At 48.8% G+C, this 15,852-nt stretch overlaps 4 protein-coding genes across 4 annotated transcripts; 2 read left to right on the forward strand and 2 right to left on the reverse strand.

Moving 5' to 3' along the window:
- The first annotated feature begins 452 nt into the window (after positions 1-452).
- PV09_00814 (uncharacterized protein) lies at positions 453-3,974 on the forward strand. The gene is made up of 7 exons (XM_016353608.1): positions 453-832; positions 891-903; positions 955-990; positions 1,042-1,103; positions 1,155-1,258; positions 1,304-3,147; positions 3,326-3,974. The coding sequence occupies exons 1-7, from the start codon at positions 630-632 to the stop codon at positions 3,737-3,739; spliced, it is 2,676 nt and encodes an 891-aa protein (XP_016218761.1). The 5' UTR covers positions 453-629; the 3' UTR covers positions 3,740-3,974.
- Positions 3,975-4,226: 252 nt separating this feature from the next.
- PV09_00815 (translation initiation factor aIF-2) lies at positions 4,227-8,146 on the forward strand. Its single transcript, XM_016353609.1, has 3 exons — positions 4,227-5,013; positions 5,068-7,631; positions 7,685-8,146. The coding sequence occupies exons 1-3, from the start codon at positions 4,510-4,512 to the stop codon at positions 7,926-7,928; spliced, it is 3,312 nt and encodes a 1,103-aa protein (XP_016218762.1). The 5' UTR covers positions 4,227-4,509; the 3' UTR covers positions 7,929-8,146.
- A 2,527-nt stretch (positions 8,147-10,673) lies between these two features.
- PV09_00816 (uncharacterized protein) lies at positions 10,674-14,259 on the reverse strand. Its single transcript, XM_016353610.1, has one exon. The coding sequence runs from the start codon at positions 14,010-14,012 to the stop codon at positions 10,767-10,769; it is 3,246 nt and encodes a 1,081-aa protein (XP_016218763.1). The 5' UTR covers positions 14,013-14,259; the 3' UTR covers positions 10,674-10,766.
- On the reverse strand, positions 14,239-15,522 carry PV09_00817 (uncharacterized protein). The gene has a single exon (XM_016353611.1). It carries the CDS (start codon positions 15,276-15,278, stop codon positions 14,364-14,366), a length of 915 nt encoding a protein of 304 aa, XP_016218764.1. The 5' UTR covers positions 15,279-15,522; the 3' UTR covers positions 14,239-14,363.
- Positions 15,523-15,852: the final 330 nt, after the last annotated feature.

Here is a 15,852-nt window from a genome sequence, read left to right on the forward strand (position 1 = left end):
TGTCGACCACAGCATGGCAGAAGGAGCCGAACCAGCAAGCGTAGCACGTCCTCTGCTTCTGAGGCTCATCAAGCACTCGCTGTTGACAGGTTCGATCGCCCGAAGGCGTCGTGGTGTGTGGCCGAGGAACCACGTCGATTGTGGAGAGCGCATGTCCAAGTGGCGGGGCAGCATCACCTCGACTCGCTGACAGGAGGGTGACCTGATGGAAGTGCCGGGTGAGCCGTATCCTGGCGACACGACGCAGAGTCCCATGTTTGCAGGTGTTTGAGCCAGACGACAAGCCTGCAATCAATGACGCGCGATGATGGGGATTCTGCATTTGTTGAAGGATGCACGGGCGCACATTGGGCCGAAGCGTGCCCTTCGCTGAGCCCATAGTGGGGTCGCGGGGTAACTCGCTCAAGTTAGCAGCAGCATGTAGCTCACAGCTTTGTTGTTCCATCCCATGGCCTAGCTTTCTCCCCGAAACACCTCCAGACAACCCACTGGGCCTCTCGCGCTATCTCTCTCTTCCTGCTTCCTGATCTTTGCCCTTCCATTAAATTCCTTGTATTCCATCCACCCCTCACAAGCGTCCTCTTCAGTCTTACCCATTGCTTCGTCCCCAGTTCCCCAGTCTGCTCACAATGGCTACCGAAGCGCCACCACCGCTAAAGCGCAGGCCCTCGATGCGCGATAGGAAGCCGTCGATGAGCGCACCTATCACTGATCTTCAGGAACAGGTCGGCCCCGGATTCTCGCGCCCGAAGCATAAGAGAACGGTCACTGGGTTTGGAGCGGCAGATATCAAGGCAGTGGAGGCTTCTATTCCAGAACCGCAGCGCGAGGCGTACGTATTGCAACTCCCATTCGGTCAATGCCATGGCTGCTGACGAATCGAAACTCAGGTGGCGAAAATTCGTTCGTGTCCTAACTGCTGTTTGCGTTTTGTCTTCGTTGACGGTGTGATAGGCACCAAAGCCGTTCAACTCACCGGATGAGTTCTTGGTGAGCCTGCGCGTACCGGAACATGTGATAAGGGAAGCTAACGAAGCTCAGAAAGCGACCATAAACCATGTCGAAACCACGCTAGCCCGGTCGATGTACAATTGCGACGAACAGTGAGGCTATATACTCAGTAAGATCTGGAAGCGTTGTTAATTCTGCTTCAGAGCCATCTATGGCGGTGCCGCATTAGCTTTCCGGGATCGTCTTGTCATGGACTGGAACAAAACGCAGCAAGAGCAAACCTTCAAGGATCAGAAAAGAGTGTATTGTATGTACTTCATCCTTGGATTTCCCTTGTGATTAACAAACATAGATTTGTCACTCGAATTCTTGATGGGCAGAGCATTCGATAATGCCATGCTCAATGTCCAACAGAAGCAGAATGCGACTGAGGGCCTGGCACAGATCGGCTTCCGTATGGAAGACATCATCGATCAGGAGCATGACGCCGCGCTGGGTAATGGCGGTCTCGGACGGCTTGCAGCTTGCTACCTTGATTCGCTGGCGTCACTCAACTACCCTGCTTGGGGCTACGGCCTTAGGTACAGATATGGTATCTTCAAGCAAGAAATTGTGGACGGATATCAGATCGAAGTTCCCGACTACTGGCTCGACTTTAACCCCTGGGAATTTCCAAGGCACGACATTACAGTCGACATTCAGTTCTACGGCCACGTTAATCGCTACCAGGACGATCAAGGCAAAATCATTAACCAATGGGAAGGCGGCGAGATTGTACAGGCAGTTGCCTATGATGTCCCAATTCCGGGATATGCGACTTCAACAACGAATAACCTGCGATTATGGGGGAGCAAAGCCGCAAGTGGCGAGTTCGACTTCCAGAAGTTCAATTCAGGCGAGTACGAAGCTTCTGTTGCCGACCAACAGCGTGCCGAGACCATATCTGCTGTGCTTTATCCCAACGACAACCTCGACCGTGGTAAAGAGCTCCGATTAAAGCAGCAATACTTTTGGTGTGCTGCGTCGCTCTTTGATATCGTGCGCCGGTTCAAGAAGTCCAAACGCGCTTGGAAGGAGTTCCCTAATCAAGTCGCCATCCAACTCAATGACACCCACCCGACGTTGGCTATCCCCGAGCTGCAACGCATACTGGTTGATATAGAAGGCTTGGACTGGGACGAGGCCTGGAGCATCGTAACAAAGACCTTTGGCTATACCAATCACACCGTCATGCCAGAAGCCTTGGAAAAGTGGTCCGTTCCACTTATGCAGCATTTGCTCCCTCGCCACTTGCAGATCATCTATGATATCAACTTGCAGTTCTTGCAATATGTCGAGCGAAACTTTCCCAAAGATCGGGACCTACTGCGCCGGGTCTCTATCATTGAAGAATCGAGCCCAAAAATGGTTCGCATGGGCTACCTCGCCGTCATTGGTTCGCACAAGGTCAACGGAGTTGCAGAACTCCACTCCGATCTCATCAAGTCGACAATTTTCAAAGACTTCGTCAACATATATGGCCCTGATAAGTTCACCAATGTCACGAATGGTATCACTCCACGAAGATGGCTCCACCAAGCGAACCCTCGCCTGTCTGAGTTGATTGCATCCAAACTTGGTGGCTACGATTTTCTCAAAGACTTTACCCTCTTAAACAAACTTGAAAATTTTGTCAACGACAAGGCCTTCCGCAAGGAGTGGGCTGAGATCAAGTACGCAAATAAGGTTAGATTGGCCAAACATATAAAGGAGGCAACGGGGATTAGCGTGAACCCATCAGCTCTCTTCGATGTCCAGGTTAAGCGTATACACGAGTACAAGCGCCAGCAACTGAATATCTTTGGTGTCATTCACCGCTACCTTGCCATCAAGGAGATGACCCCAGAGCAAAAGGCCAAGCTTTGCCCTCGAGTGTCCATCTTTGGTGGCAAAGCTGCCCCAGGTTACTGGATGGCAAAGAACATCATTCATCTAATTAATAAAGTCGGCGATGTGGTCAACAATGACAAAGACGTGGGTGATTTGCTCAAGGTGGTTTTCATTCCAGACTACAATGTCAGCAAGGCTGAAATCATATGCCCCGCGTCGGATATCAGTGAGCATATTTCAACTGCTGGGACAGAGGCAAGTGGAACTAGCAACATGAAGTTCGTACTTAACGGTGGTCTCATCATCGGGACTTGTGACGGTGCGAATGTAAGTCCTCTTTTCCGACACGCACGCATAGTACCTTGAAACTCTTCCGCTGTCAAGATTGGCGTCAGAGATGGGCTTCGAAACGGCAGAATCGTCAAATGCGATTTCAGATAGATTCTCTCATTAGAACCGACACTTAACATAATCTGCATTGTCTTGATGCTAACGGGAAGTCCAGATCGAGATCACGCGCGAGATTGGCGAGAATAATATCTTTCTCTTCGGCAATCTTGCTGAAGATGTCGATGAACTCCGTCACGCTCACATATACGGAGAATATCAGCTCGATGACGAACTTGAAAAGGTCTTCCAAGCAATCGAAAGCGGCATGTTCGGCGATGCAGGTGCTTTCACCGCCCTCACTAGTGCCATTGTGCATCACGGAGACTACTATCTCGTTTCTGATGATTTCAATAGCTACTGCAAAACGCAGGATCTCATTGATGAGGCATTCAAAGATCAAGAAGAGTGGTTGACAAAGTGCATCACCGCCGTCGCAAGAATGAGCTTCTTTACGAGCGATCGTTGCATTGATGAGTATGCAGAAATGATATGGAATATTGAACCAGTCGTCCCTGAAGCAAAGACATAGAAGCTGCGGCTTGGGCCCGATCTTGTCTACCTAGACTCGGAGGGATTAACGGAATTCTACACGAGAGAATGTCGCTAGGGTTATTGTGGAGGTCTACCTCTTCTCATTCTTAGGTTTAATTTGAAATCATGCTCAGCTCTTCGCCTGATCTTTTTATTTTTAACTTTTTTTCTCATCAGGATTACATGAGACAATGATACAGAAATTGTCAATTTGCACACATTGTGTCATCATACTCTCCGTTCATGACTCACGGTTATTAGTTCAAGGACAAGGACGGGTCACAGTAAGTCAGCCCATTCACACGGCCTTTCGACACAAGCACAAACACTGCAGAACCTGCGTACTCGTGCAAAAATAATTTCCAGCGTTCAGGAAAGTCAAAACTCGGGTCCGAATATTCATCGTCAAAATGGTGGCTTTGCACGTGACTCACGGTGGGCTTTCAAAAATAAGGATTGCTGCTATGCTTTCGCGAAACCCCACGCATGCTCACAACCTCACCATACGTCTTTGATGTCTACGGGGCACCTAAAATTTTAGCAGTTTGCCACCAGCATCTAGCAAACGCGACAAAAGAATTTCTCGTACATGCCTTTCGTGCCACACAAAAATCATCGGCAGAGACTTTCGTTGCCGCCAGATATATCGGACATAGGCTGAGATACATCCGAGCTCGCACTCACTACACTCGATTGATCCAAATTACGTGCGCTCGCCAACACACGCCTACACGCTCTCATTCTTTCTGCCATCTATAATCATCTTCAATGGCGCCCAAGAAGAAAGGAGGTAACAAGAAGAAGGACGATAACTGGGAGGATGAACTTGGTGAAACCATCGATCCTATTGCACAGGCAGCACAAAATGCAAAAGCCGACGAGGCCGTGCAGGACGCCGCTGCTGAACAAGACAATGAAATGGGTGGTGGCCTGCTTGCCGCACTGAAGAAGAATAGAGGCAAGAAGGCGAAGAAGGGCAAGATTGTTGAAGATTTTGTCGAGGGCGAGGACCCCACTACTGATGGCGATGCTGCACCTCAACCAGTTGATTTGGCTTCTAAGGCGCCTGAAGAAGCCACTTTCGATGATGAAGAGGATGTATTTGGGCAGCCGATGAAGAAGGGCAAAGCAAGCAAGGGTGGCAAACAACAGGAAAAGGAAGAAACCAAAGATGACGATGACGATGGCGAAGAAGGGGGCATGCGTGTAAAAACGAAGAAAGAGAAAGAGCGTGAGAAGAAAGAGAGAGAGAAACAAAGAAAGAAGGAACAGGTGCGTAGTAGGAGACATTCGTTTACATGAAGCTATTTGACTAAGGCTATGCAGGCAGCGAAGAAGAAGACGGCCGCTCCAGCGCCAGCGGCGAGCAAGGAGCCTGAGAAGGCTGTTGCGGAATCCAAAAAGGAGCCAGCTCCGGAGCCCGTCGCTGCACCCGCTGCACCTGCTGCACCCGCTGCTGGAGCCAAAAAGAAGAAGCTGAACCCAGCTCTAGCTGCGCTTCAGAAGCAGCAGGAAGAAAGGAGGAGACGCGAAGAAGAGGCAGCTCGATTGGCAGCCGAAGAAAAGGCTCGAATCGAGGAGGAAGAACGCCTCGCTGCAGAAGAGGCCAAGCGCAAGGAAGAGCAGAAGCTCGCCAAGAAGCTCAGGGAGAAGCAAAAGATCGAAGAGCAGAAAAAGGCAGGCACGTATAAGAGTAAGGCCCAGAAGGAGGCAGAAGCTCGCCAAAAAGCTCGTTTGCAACAGATGGTTGAGGCCGGGGGTGTCATTGTCGGAGGTACCGTAGGTGAGAAAGAGAAGGCTAAGAAGCCTGACAACAAGAAGAAAAGTGCTCTCAAGAAGAAGGAGGAAGAAGAACTACGACTCCAGAAGGCTAAGGAAGCCGCTGAAGCCGAAGCTGCACGAAAGCAGATGGAAGAATTGCGCTTGGCCGAAGAGCAGGCCGCTAAAGCCAAAGCTGAAGCAGAAAAAGCTAAGGCCGAAGCCGAAGCCAAGGCCGAAGAAAGCGATGGTCTCGAAGACTGGGAGGCTGAAGCTGACAAGATGGATGGCGTAAAGGATAGCTGGGATGCTGAGTCTGAGGAAGAACAAGAGAAGAAGCCCACTGAAGCACCTGCTCCAGCTACCAAGGCCAAGGCGACTGTGGCTCCAACCTCAACCCCGGCTAACGGCAAGCCCAAGGCACCAGTCAAGGAAGAATCAACTGACTCGGAAGAAGATGATTCTGATGATGATTCGGAAGAAGAAGAGATGACGGCGGCTCAAAAAGCCGAGATCAAAAGAAAAGCTGAAGCAGCAGAGAGACGCAGACAGCAGCACGAAGCTGCTCTTGCTGCTAGATCAAAAGACAATTTGCGATCTCCTATCTGCTGCATTCTCGGTCACGTCGATACGGGCAAGACAAAACTGCTTGATAAAATTCGGCAGACAAATGTGCAAGAAGGCGAAGCAGGTGGAATTACCCAGCAAATTGGTGCCACTTACTTCCCCGTAGAAGCACTGAAGAAGAAAACAGCCGTTGTCAACGAGGATGGGTCATTCGAGTTCAAGGTTCCAGGACTGCTCGTCATCGATACGCCCGGCCACGAATCTTTCACGAACTTGCGATCTCGTGGCTCGTCTCTGTGCAACATTGCGATCTTGGTTGTCGACATCATGCACGGGCTTGAGCCTCAAACCCTCGAGTCCATGCGTCTTCTGCGTGAGAGGAAGACGCCCTTCATTGTTGCACTTAACAAGATCGACAGATTGTTTGGCTGGAAGCAGATTGCCAACAACGGTTTCCAGGACTCACTTCGCCACCAGACCAAAGGCTGTCAGAATGAATTCAAAGACAGGCTGGAGAGGACCAAGCTTGCCTTCGCGGAGCAAGGTTTCAACGCGGAAGTTTTCTACGAGAACAAGAACATGGCAAAATATGTCTCGCTTGTACCAACATCCGCACATACAGGCGAGGGAATTCCAGACATGCTGAAGCTTCTCGTCAAGCTCACCCAGGAGCGCATGACCAGCTCCCTCATGTACCTCTCTGAGGTTGAAGCTACTGTACTTGAAGTCAAAGTTATCGAAGGCTTGGGAACTACAATCGACGTAGTTCTATCCAACGGCGTGCTGCATGAAGGGGATCGTATCGTGCTCTGCGGTCTTAACGGTGCTATTTCAACGAACATACGAGCATTGCTCACACCGGCTGAGATGAAGGAGTTGCGTGTCAAATCAGCCTATGTTCACAATAAATCTGTCAAAGCTGCCATAGGTGTCAAGATTGCTGCTGACGGCCTGGAACAAGCGATCGCTGGATCACGTCTCCTTGTTGTTGGTCCAGACGATGATGAGGAGGATCTAGAAGAGGAAGTCATGGGTGATCTTGAGAATTTGCTGAGCAGGATCTCCAAGACGGGACGAGGTGTCTCCGTTCAGGCTTCCACACTTGGCTCGCTTGAAGCTCTCCTCGAATTTCTGCGCGTCTCAAAGATTCCAGTTAGCAATATTTCCATCGGTCCCGTCTATAAACGAGACGTCATGCAAGCTGGTATCATGTTGGAGAAGGCTCCTGAATACGCTGTCATGCTATGCTTTGACGTAAAGGTGGACAAAGAAGCGGCCGCTTACGCCCAGGAAGTAGGTGTCAAAATTTTTACCGCCGATATCATTTACCACTTGTTCGATGCATTCACCAAACATATGTCTGAGTTGGCGGAGAAGAAGAAAGAGGAATCGAAGTTGCAGGCTGTGTTTCCATGTGTGCTCAAGACGGTGGCTGTATTCAACAAGAAAGATCCCATCGTCATTGGTGTGGACGTTATTGAGGGCAGTCTGAGACTGCTCACTCCTATTGCGGCAGTCAAGACCAGTGCGACAGGAACGAAAGAGATTGTCGTTTTAGGTAGAGTGTAAGTGTCACTTTCTCTTCTCTGTGAAAATGCATCTGCTGACCTAAATATAGCTCATCCATCGAACGCGATCACAAAGCTGTGAACATTTGTAAGAAGGGTCAACCTAGCGTCGCGATCAAGATTGAAGGCTCCAACCAGCCTATGTATGGACGTCATCTTGAAGAGTCAGACATGCTGTACTCGCAGATCTCCAGAGCAAGCATTGATACACTGAAGGAATTCTATCGATCCGAAGTGAGCATGGATGAGTGGAACTTGATACGAAAACTGAAACCCCTGTTTGACGTGTCATAGTTGGGGTTGCATGAACTTGAGGTATGATCAGCAATTGTAGTCAAGAAGAGCCATATTCCTGAAGCTTCTTGATTTTTTTTTGACCAAAAAAATGCATCATTTGTTATTGTACTTGTATTTGATGTGGAAATAGGTGTTACATAAGATTGATTGCCTTTATTTGAATACGAGACACATGATCCAAGCGTTTGATCCGCCATCTTCCTTGATGCATGCCCGCTTAAAACCGCTTTTCGCTCGAGCTTGCTTCCCGTAAAAGCAGGATGCTCTTTGCGAGAAGCATACGTAGGGTGTCAAAACTGCTCAATCAAATACTTACGGACCAAGATCTCCCTTTATATAGCACCGTCTGACATGAGGTAGCAGAAAAAAAAGAAGCCATTATGAAATCCTGATGCTAGTTTAATTTTGTAGGTATAGATGATAGGTTCTTGAGTTGACAACGGTCTATGGCGCCACACGCAAAAAAAAGTGCAGTCGTGGGACACGAGGGAGGGTCTCAGCAGATAGAATGAAGACAGGACGCGAATTGCCAAGGAGAATTGGCTCGACTAGAAGAACTTGACGCGGACTGTCCATCGTAATGCCCTCAGCTCTTTGACCACGATTATTATCGTTCAGTTGTATCGTTGGCTCTTATATCAACACCGGACAAAGGCATCAATTTCGTTCGTCCCTGTGTGTTTTGTACGGAGCTATGCTTCCTCGGGACACTCGGGCTCGCTTAAAGTGTGGACTCCGCTGGTCTTTCGACTTCGAAAGTGCTGCCGGGTCCTTGTCTCGCTGATGAGGTGAATATGCCCGAAGCAACGCGGATGCCATCCGAACAGAGATGTCTCAGTCCAAGGCCTCGCTTACCAGCAGCCGTCGTCGGCATTTTCGGCAGTTCCAACCATATTTTTTTCGAATGCAACCATCTGCCCGGCCCCGATTGCTGCCCCTTATCCGCTGGATATGCACGTTCTTTTGCCGTGCGTGCAGCCTTGGGAAAAACGCAGTCGTGATCCCTGAGTGGACGCACCTTTCGAACGGCCAAATGCCTGGGCTGACGGCGGCGAACCAATCAGCGCTTCAGGTTCTCCTCAAACTCATCACAGGGCTGGAAGCTGGACGAACTTCACCTCGCACGCCCGTTCCAGAAGTGCGACGAAATCCGTGGCAATTCAAGCTCTAACTCTCTGTGATACGGTCGTACGTCCATTCAGAATTCGCGCCATTTAGGGTAGAGCCATGCGTGACGAATTCTTTTTGCGCTCGCAAAGGACGAAACGCCTCGTCCCTTTTGTTTCTGTTCCTTGCATGAATTTCTTCGTCTTGTTCCTCCATATCTTCATGTTTTCATTATTATCTCCCGTTTTTGGCCTGTCGTAGCCTCTGCTAAGTCGACCGCAAACTTTGATCGTAGCCTCACGTGGAATACTGATGCATTCCTCGGGCGAGACATTTAGAACAACCGACTCTGTTTTGCATCGCATCTAACCCGGGCGGGTAGCCGATTCCTCTCTTCTCGACGCGAGCGTCTGCTTGATTTTAAGTAAAAAAACGTTTTTAAGATCTACGACGAATTCAAAAAGCTTTCAACGACACAAATGTAAAGATCTTGATATCACACATGTTGTCAGCATTCTTGAATTTTTCAGACGTGTAAGTATTATGGCAAGAATTATTGCAATTTGCTGAGAAAGGGCTTAGTTGATATCTGTATTCTGGCTTACTCTCTACGCATACAAGAATGGGGATCAACCTTCTATCCCGCCAGTCTGACATGCAGCTATCAAACCAGCATCAACTATCACGTTCGGCAATAGCATACATAGCTGCTGGAGCTGGCGTTGGCATAGTCCTGCTCACTGTGTTAATCAGCTTGATTTTTCGAGCATCGAGAAGGAAGCGGCGCATTAGAGAGCGTCGCCTGACAAGACATGCACAGGGGGATCGACTGGCGGCGCTGAACAAGACCGAAATCCAACGCTCACATACGCTCAAGACCATCAGTTCCGAAAGCAGCTATGCGCCGACCGACCATCGACACACAGTCCCACCAAGTGAAAGATGGAAGTGGAACCCCCCCGCGGACCCAGAGAAGACTGCTGCCGCGATTCAGATTCCACCAAATGCCAAATTCTTCTGACTTTCGTTCTCGCCTACCACGAAATACGGAGCGGGCCAATCTGAGATAGGCCACATCGTTCGACGCTAGGTATAATATTTAGTGAAATATACTTTAACGATCTCTAACGACGCAGACATCGCAGGCACTCAGCTACTTCTCTCTCATTCAGTGGCTATCCTCTGCAGACTATCTATACATATTTTTTCTCTTATTTCATTACAAAAGTGCCCGTGACTATTTCATTGTCATCAAGTTCTGCACGTGGCATTCGACCCATGTGTGATTGCCTCTGTCCTCCCGACTTAACAGATACGCTCCAATTCTTCGAAGCTATATTCTGTCCCGCTCTGCTCTACTATCGAGAAAGTTGACCCCATGTTACCACCTTCGGCTCTTCTTTCAAAAACATCCAATGCTTTATCTCAAATCGTCCTTTTAATACTTTCCGGACATGAAACTATTATTTTTCTTCTAATGCTACGACGAAACAAATCCAAACGACCGGGAGCCTATGATCAGGATGTAGACCATGATGTTATCGCGATCCTTAGATTGAGCCATGCGTGACTGGGCCAGCCATGATCCAGACATAAAGATCGTGCGAAAGGAATCACCACGTATCCACTCGATAAGTTTCTTGGGATTGGTCTACGCAAGGGTAAGAATCATCCAGCTTTCATACAATTTGGATCTCAAATCCGCCAGAATCCAGTTTAGAGTAAGGTTCACAGCAATTTATTCAACTTCCGAAGCTCGCTCCACCGGCTCAACATTCCAAGCTCAAGTAAGTTCATCCGCCTCACTTTGCCACTTGGATTTCCAATAACAACTGGTTTCCAGAACACATTTTCCTCTTCCGACGTGATTTCAACTGTGCCAACTCTGGTTCCAAAGGCATGATTCGGTACTACTTGCTCAATTTTGTACCTGAACAACACGCCCGTGAGCATTAAAGCCAGGAACATCAAGATACCTGCTGCGATGCCCGTAGAATATTGTGCACCAATTTCCCGAGTCATAGCACTGCCTATGCCTGTTGCAGCGGCAGCGAATAGGAAGCCCAGGGTTTGTGAAAGGAAAATTCCAGCAGAGACGCGAGGAAAACATGAGTAGTTAGTACGCCGTCTTCGGACATCCTCGGCGAGGGATTCAACACGATGTCGTGAGTTAACACCAGGTTGAAGGTCACTCGTGTCAAAAGTTTCCATGATGAGTCCATAGCATTCCGCCACAGCCAGGGCCTGGAAGAAGCCGATTGCGCCTGCCATAAAGATGGGGGCGAGATAGTGTATATTGCGGCCCTGAGAAGTTATGGCGTAAATGACTCCCGCTACAGGTAGCATGAGCATAAACGCGATACGTCGAACCATATGAGAAGACCATGTCACCTGCGGCTCGAAGGTCATGCTATCAGTTCTTGGTCCCTGTTTTCGTGCGCGACTAAACCAGCCAGCGTAGGTCATTGGGACAGCAAAGAGCGCACCTATCGCGATAGACAGAATGCCAAGACCGACGTAGCGTGAGGGAAAATGGTAGTTGTGACTAAGTAAAGCACCAAGGAGTACGATGACGAGAATGTTTTGTCCATACATCCATCCGAGATAGAGTGATACGACGCAGAACCCACGTTGACAGAACATGCGTTTCATTAATATAACCCCGGCCCAAAGCTCTTGGTACCAGTGCTGCGGGCCTCGATTATCAAGATGTAACTTGATTTCACCACGAGCGACTTTGCTTGTCTCGACTCCGATTGATTTTCCAGTATACTCAAGCTCTTGTAACGCGTGTCGTAAGGCTGATTGTCTTGTTTCCGGTGCCAAAACGTTGAAAATCAATGCGCAAATCATGAGCATCGTCGAGACGTAGAAACCCCATTGCGGATTAAGGCTGTTGATGATGCCGGCACCAGACATAAAGCCTACCGGGATGGAGCCGACCCAGCACCAAGCCCAGATGCCCAGCCAGACGCCAATACCTCCGCCGTCGCGACGTGGATCGTCGTACGTGATTAATTGTTGATGAGGGTATTCGCTCTGCAAAGATGCCCCAAAGAGGTCTAGGAGCATAGCAAAATCATTGATGTTGGTCAAACCCAGAAGAAGACCGGTTACGAATCTGCAAGTCAAGAGACTAAACTCGAAGCCCATAGAAACGGGTGTCCGAACTTGACTGACTAGAATTGCTTGTGGAAACTGCAAAGGTATCGCAAGACCGAGAGAGCCAAGAATGTATGGGCGACGGCCATGCAACAGCGGCAGTGGCCAACAGAAGAATGTTGTGAGTGCCATTCCAAGGAACAAATAAACGTTGCCGAGTAATACATTATGTCCTTGGTCTGCGAGCTGAAACTGAATTCTTGGAACCATCCCCGCATAATCGCCAATCGCATAACCGACCATTCCAGTATTGAGACACGCAATCAAAGCCGTAATGCGTTTCCGCGTCGGCTTCCACCTCCTAGCAATTGGCTCCTCTCTGAAATGAGCTAGTATCCAACTTTTACGACGCAACCCATCTCTGTCGCCGCAAGCTCTGGCCGCCTCAACCTTTTCAAGACATCCATCATCATTTTTGCTGCTGTTCAGCCGGGCACTGGCGCCACTTTTCATACTCGTTCCCTCGCTGAACTGAAAGGGCAAATTGAACACTTTTCTGGATTCAGAAGGCCTGGTTGTGTCACGTGGTTTCCATGTATTGTCGTAATAGCTGTTGTGTCTCGGCTCTCGCCACTCCTGCCAATTTGGATGATTATCTTCGACTATCTGTACACTTCTTTTCCTCTTCCTCAGACACTCGATTGAAGCAGATGCCTGCGGTTCTGACGGAGATTCTGATATATACCCTGTGTGTGTTTGTCTGGAATAAGTGTTCTTGCCGTTGCCTTCAATATTAGGCGAGTAGTAATCAAAATTGGACGTTTGTGTCGATCGATGGTAGAACTTCTGCTTAGCCTTTTCTTGCTTAGGGTCTAATTGTCGGAGACGTGCAACATCTTTGGCATTTAATTCACGAGAATCAGCAAGGTTAGATTTATCTGGACTACTCGCCTGTGAGTTTTCGGACTCATCCAGACTCAAATTGGACACACTCTTGTCAATAGAAAGAGAGGTTGATCCGGTTGATGAAACTTCAACCCCCGCAGCCGTGATGCTAGAAGAGTTTATGGCTTGGTTTCCATGACCAGTTGTGTTTTTGGTTTCCCCAATATGACTGCTGTCAGTCGCTTCGTTCACCAAGCTTTCAGCTTCCTTCATTAAATGCTCTAGGCGATTTATGGCCTCTGTTAATGGCGATCCACTGAGTTCAGAAACACTTTCGGTGGAACGTTGGTTTGGATTTGGGCTTTGCTTTTTTATCTTGTCGTAACTGCTGTCAAGGAGGGGCTCTCTACTTGGTACGGTTTCTGAGGCAGGAGATTCCAATTCTCGGGGATTAACATCGTCAAAAGCTTCCTGCTTTTCAGGCAACTTGACTCTCACTTTGTTCTCAACAATGTCAGAAGAAAGGCGTTCCAATTCATGCGGGTTTTGGCCTATTGAAGGCTGGAATGGATTGAAGATAGTATCTGCTTTCGACAAGAGAACTAGTGGAGCTTGGCTTGTGTCGGTATACTTCTCCATGCAATTGTCCGTGGGTGGAAGCGTTTGATGGACTGTAGAATGAACATCTGATAGGGGGAGAATTGTCGGTTGGTATTCAGATGTCCGGTGTGAAACATCGTCTTGTTTGTTGTTGTTCTTGTTTGAAATTCGGGGTTGTGGCCGAGCATCCAGCCATGGTAGTCGCGATCTCAATGACATACTGGAGTTTCGTAAAGTCGCCAGTTTCGCTGCACTTGAACCAGTCGATACACCCATAACTGGGGTCTCCCGTGCCCTTGCCTCGCTCTTTGTATAGTTTCCTTTGTTCGTAAAGTCCATTTGATGAGCTCCGTGGTGTATATTTGAGTGCTGAGAGTTGTTTGCCATCCTCGGGCCTCGTAAGGGGATATGAATTGTAGGACACGTCTCCAGGGTGCTGCTGATTATACTTAAGCAGAGAATGATCCGGACAGAATGTTCACATCCTATCCATGCTCAATATATATTAGGTCCAAGGAATGTGGCCGATCGTTGAGAATTGTAGCAAGCATCCAGATGTGAGCTTAAATTTGAAATGGCTCGCTTGCGTTCTCTGTTGCTCCTACCTGAAAGTAACAGAGTATGCTAAGGCGACTGCAGCTGTGCACTGAGGGCTGTAAACTTGCAATGCTGTTCATGTATTCTTGAAGTGATATTTGCTACGTCACCTATATTTTGTTTCTCATCGATACTAAACGCTTACGAAGGTGGTGCACCGGGCTCAGAGAATTTGATGTCCCCCTTGCTGACGTCAGGGTAAACATCGAATCGACGTTGCGTATTGATCGGAATACCCTTTCTCACTTCCTCGATTCTATCACTATCGAGCTCTGCAACCACAATTCCCTCCTTCTCATCCAATTCCCCTTTTATCTCAGCATACGGGTCCACGATCATGCTGTGTCCCCATGCGTGATAGTCTGCGCTCATGTCTCTTGCTGGGCTGCACAATGCCGTGTATACCTGGTTATCCAGTGCTCGTGCCCTTGCTAGTAGCTCCCAGTGCATCGCTCCTGTTGTCAAGTTGAATGCGCCGGGGTAAACGAGTAAAAAGGCACCCTTTCTGGCAGCGATGGTTGCCAACTCTGGGAAACGTATGTCGTAGCAAATTGCGATTCCAATTTTCCCATATTCAGGTAGGTCAACGATGGTGACCTTGTTGCCGGGATCCAGAACCTCCGATTCCTTGAACGTGATTTTGCCTGGTATGTCAATGTCGAACAGATGTACCTTTCTGTGGGTCGCCAGCAATTCTCCAGTTGGACCAAATGTGAGCGATGTGTTGAAATGCTTCTTACTGCTCTCCTCGTATTCTGGTATGCTCCCTCCCACGAGGTACACATTTGCTTCCTTTGCTATTTTTGAAAGAGCATGGAAACTGGGTGACTGTGCTTCGGAGGGCGGCGAGGGGAGAAGGGTCTCTGCGTACTTGGGAAAGTACTTTGTGCCATATGGGGAGTTAAAGCATTCTGGCAGCACAACGATGTTGGCATTGTGCTGCTTCACGGCTTCTAAGACTTTGGTTCGAGCGTGGGCGAGATTGTGAGCTTTGTCGGCGCCAGATGCCAATTGCACGAGCGCAAGCTTTACGGGTTTCTTCAGAAGCTTTGCCATCTGTACGTCCCTGCGAGCGGTGGAACTCACTAGCTTGCGATACTGAAGTTGTGTGAGACTGCATGTTAAGTATGAAGACAGTCACACCTCCGATCTCGGAGTTGCGGAGACTCAGGCATATCTCAGGCGGACTCTTCGTCCCGACGGACCTTCATCTGCGACGCCTTCAAGACTCGTGAAACCTTTCCCAGCCTTGATTTGACCAAATCCGGATTTCATTTTCTGATATAGGATGCGTGCGGCTCACGGATTTTCCGTCATGCAAGCCTTGAGAACGGCACAGTTCCGCCGTAGTCTCCTCGCCGTATCGAGGTGATCAGAGTTGCTAGTTGCATCAATCTAAAGATCGACTGGTCGAATTGCACAATTAGTTTGTCAACTCGTGGGATAGCGTGGTTATATGTCTAACTTATCTAGTCTGCGCACAATCAGGGTCGAAATCTCCATCTCTGATGCGATCAGCGACTTACCGTTCAGTGGCGTTCGGAGAAAGCCATGACGACATGGCATTGTGATAGTACCCATCCACACACACCGGCAGATCGACATGATCAATCGTTCGCCTATCGTGCAT

Source organism: Verruconis gallopava (assembly GCF_000836295.1).
Source record: "Verruconis gallopava strain CBS 43764 unplaced genomic scaffold supercont1.2, whole genome shotgun sequence".
NCBI lineage: Eukaryota > Fungi > Ascomycota > Dothideomycetes > Venturiales > Sympoventuriaceae > Verruconis > Verruconis gallopava.

Coding starts and splice junctions, on each gene's coding strand:
- PV09_00816 (XM_016353610.1), bottom strand. CDS start 14,012: ATGGCAAACAACTCTCAGCACTCAAATATACACCACGGAGCTCATCAA.
- PV09_00814 (XM_016353608.1), top strand. CDS start 630: ATGGCTACCGAAGCGCCACCACCGCTAAAGCGCAGGCCCTCGATGCGC. Junction 1,104..1,154: donor ATGTACAATTGCGACGAACA/GTGAGGCTATAT, acceptor ATTCTGCTTCAG/AGCCATCTATGGCGGTGCCG. Junction 3,148..3,325: donor GGACTTGTGACGGTGCGAAT/GTAAGTCCTCTT, acceptor CGGGAAGTCCAG/ATCGAGATCACGCGCGAGAT.
- PV09_00815 (XM_016353609.1), top strand. CDS start 4,510: ATGGCGCCCAAGAAGAAAGGAGGTAACAAGAAGAAGGACGATAACTGG. Junction 5,014..5,067: donor AACAAAGAAAGAAGGAACAG/GTGCGTAGTAGG, acceptor AAGGCTATGCAG/GCAGCGAAGAAGAAGACGGC. Junction 7,632..7,684: donor ATTGTCGTTTTAGGTAGAGT/GTAAGTGTCACT, acceptor ACCTAAATATAG/CTCATCCATCGAACGCGATC.
- PV09_00817 (XM_016353611.1), bottom strand. CDS start 15,278: ATGGCAAAGCTTCTGAAGAAACCCGTAAAGCTTGCGCTCGTGCAATTG.